The 2,482-nt window shown below is 45.9% G+C and overlaps 2 protein-coding genes across 2 annotated transcripts in view; both read right to left on the bottom strand.

The window, feature by feature from the left end:
* LOC119588175 (Down syndrome cell adhesion molecule-like protein Dscam2) overlaps window positions 1-2,381 on the bottom strand; it is a 30,461-nt gene extending 28,080 nt beyond the window's left edge. Inside the window, exon 1 of the mRNA XM_037936878.1 lies at window positions 1,520-2,381. Coding sequence (XP_037792806.1) covers window positions 1,520-1,841 — 322 coding nt within the window. The 5' untranslated portion in view covers window positions 1,842-2,381. The remainder of the gene's footprint in view (window positions 1-1,519) is intronic.
* Window positions 1,909-2,482, bottom strand: part of LOC119588174 (Down syndrome cell adhesion molecule-like protein Dscam2) — a gene marked incomplete at its 5' end in the record, with an annotated part of 86,952 nt that continues 86,378 nt past the window's right edge. Inside the window, 1 exon segment of the mRNA XM_037936876.1 lies at window positions 1,909-2,231. Coding sequence (XP_037792804.1) covers window positions 1,909-2,231 — 323 coding nt within the window.

Below are 2,482 nucleotides of genomic sequence, written 5' to 3'. Positions count from 1 at the left end.
GCAGCACTATCCTATTTATATCTATAAACTTTGCATAATGATATGCATGGCTTTCAGTGTAACAAGAAAAGACCAATTTCCTTTTCGAGTGATCCTCTTCAGACAGGAAGGTCTTTTTCAGACAGACGGTAATTCAGGCTTAAGATGAGGAGGATAGGCCTATGTCGAGGTTGGGAGGCGGGGGGGGGGTAGGGGAGCTACAAGAAGTCTTCATGAGATGCGCAGTCAAGAAAAAAGTGTTTTGAAAACGTTCGAGTAAAACACTTCTTGAAGAAAAATTTAAAGAAACATTCAAAACATGCGCGAAAAAATAAACATGCAAGAAAAAGTTAAGTACCAATACCAAGGCTAATTTAGATGAAAAAACAAAATAAATATTACCTGTTACAGTGGCGTCCACCGTCTCAAAAATCTGACTTACAAAATAACTTGTAGATTGAAATTGTAGATTGAAAAAAAAACGCATTTTTATAAAATTTATATGAAACTCAAAGACACTTGTTTCTTAAAGTCAGTAGCATAACATTCAAAATAACGGAAATCGCAATCCAAATTAATGTCAAAATGTATCATCTAGTAATTCTGAACGTGTCTCTGTTGCTTCAAGTAAGAGAAGCATTAGCTGTTCTTGCCCTTGTGGAAAAAACAGAAACGGAAATCTTCACTGAGAATTTACAGCAACACACGTTTATTAAGATGTTACATTCGCCATCAGCTCGCTTTCATGCTGATGTAATGAATCTCTACCTTTTCGATTTTATTTACATCTATATTTACAGTGATGAATAAAATACATGTGTATATAAAACGCCAAGTATATATGTATTTGTCTTGAAATTCAGTTTTCATTGTTTCCGTTATAGAAATAAATCCAGAGTGAAGGTTTAAAGTGTGTGCATCCTGTGTTGGGATTACCTGAGACTACTTTAACAAATGAGTGTTGCACCGGGATAATGGAATTCACTTATTTTGCATCCGCGTATCTAACTTGGAAAATAAATGATTAAAACATGAGATTGCTGGTGAGAGTGAGAGAGTGTGGAAGTTGGTCCGTTCCCCTTGTTTTAAATGCTTGATTGCTTTTTGCTGGCTGTGTTTGTTTTCATGTGTTCGTGTGCAAACTTGAAATCGACAGTGCATGGACCGTCTCCCTGATGTGCCTGTCCTCCTACTTCCCACAGTGTTCATTGTATATGTGTGAGCCTTCCTTCTACCGCCTTTGCAGTCATCATTATTCATTATGCTTATCCTTCGGTGTGGTTTGTCGTTAGGGGGTGTGACCGAGTGATTGTGGGTGTGATCATGTAACCTAATGATTGTGGGTGCCGGCGTGTGACCCAGTGAATGTGGGTACCACACCCACAATCACTGAGTTACACTGGGTCATGTAACCTATGCGATCGCGGGTGTGGGCGTGTGAGCTAGTGCTTGTGGGGATGGTCATGTGACTTAATGATCATGGTGTGGGCGTGTGGTTGCTACCCTGTGAGTGTGGAAGCGAGCGTGTAATAACACTTACCGTTGATGACGAGGGTGGCTGAATGGGCGGCAGTGCGGGCGGCGCTCGAGGCCTGGCAAGTGTAGTTGCCACTGTGGTGAGCTTGGGCGTTAGCGAGGAGGAGAACACTGGAAAACTGATCCAGTGGGCGTATGGTGAGGCCAGACGGCGTGTCCTGACTGAGAGGGACGCCATCTTTGAGCCACGTGAGAGTGACAGGCGCGTCGCCCCGCCGCACGGAGCAGATCGCCTGCACTCGCTCGCCCTGGCTCGCCTCGCCGAAGCTAAAAGGAATGATGGTGGGGGGGACTACACGCAGAGGCGGGCCGGGAAAGACCAGCATCAGCACACCAGCCAGGGAGAGAACGTAAGAAAAGCGTGAGAGAAAGAGAAAAGTGAACCAGTCAGCGTTAAGAGACAAGTAATTTACCGTTTACGTTGAGCGCCGACGTGTGTTGCGCGCTGGCGGCATCGTTGGTGGCCGTGCAGGTGTAGTTACCCGCGTGGCGAGGAGACAGGTGGTCGATGACCAGGAAGGTGGTCAGCTGGTCCAAGTTCCGCACCTGCACGCCTTCTATGCTCTTCACCGGCACCCCGTCCTTCGTCCACGTTACCTGCACGGGTTTGTCGCCTCCTATGACAGTACAGGCCTCGTAGACGCGCTCCCCGAGGGCCAAGTCGCGGCGGAATGTGAAGATGCTCAGCTTTGGAGGCACTGCGATAACGTGGCACTCTGGGTGACGGCCCACTCGGCCTTGGAGATCAGCCTAACACTAGTGGCAAGCCCTTCTTTGGTGGAGGGCGCATGCATGAACCGTCCTAAATTCTAAGGTAAAATTTAAATAATTCTATTTACAGTCAGCTTAAACACTTTACAAACAAACCAGCCGCAGAAGGTCTACCCTGATGGTTATAAAACGTGCCATTGACAATACTATCTTCCCTTCGTCCTTCGTATTACAATTTTTTACTTCTACCACAGGA

This window comes from Penaeus monodon, chromosome 23 (assembly GCF_015228065.2).
Source record: "Penaeus monodon isolate SGIC_2016 chromosome 23, NSTDA_Pmon_1, whole genome shotgun sequence".
Taxonomy (NCBI): Eukaryota; Metazoa; Arthropoda; class Malacostraca; order Decapoda; family Penaeidae; genus Penaeus; species Penaeus monodon.
This window is presented reverse-complemented; position numbering and strand designations above follow the sequence as displayed.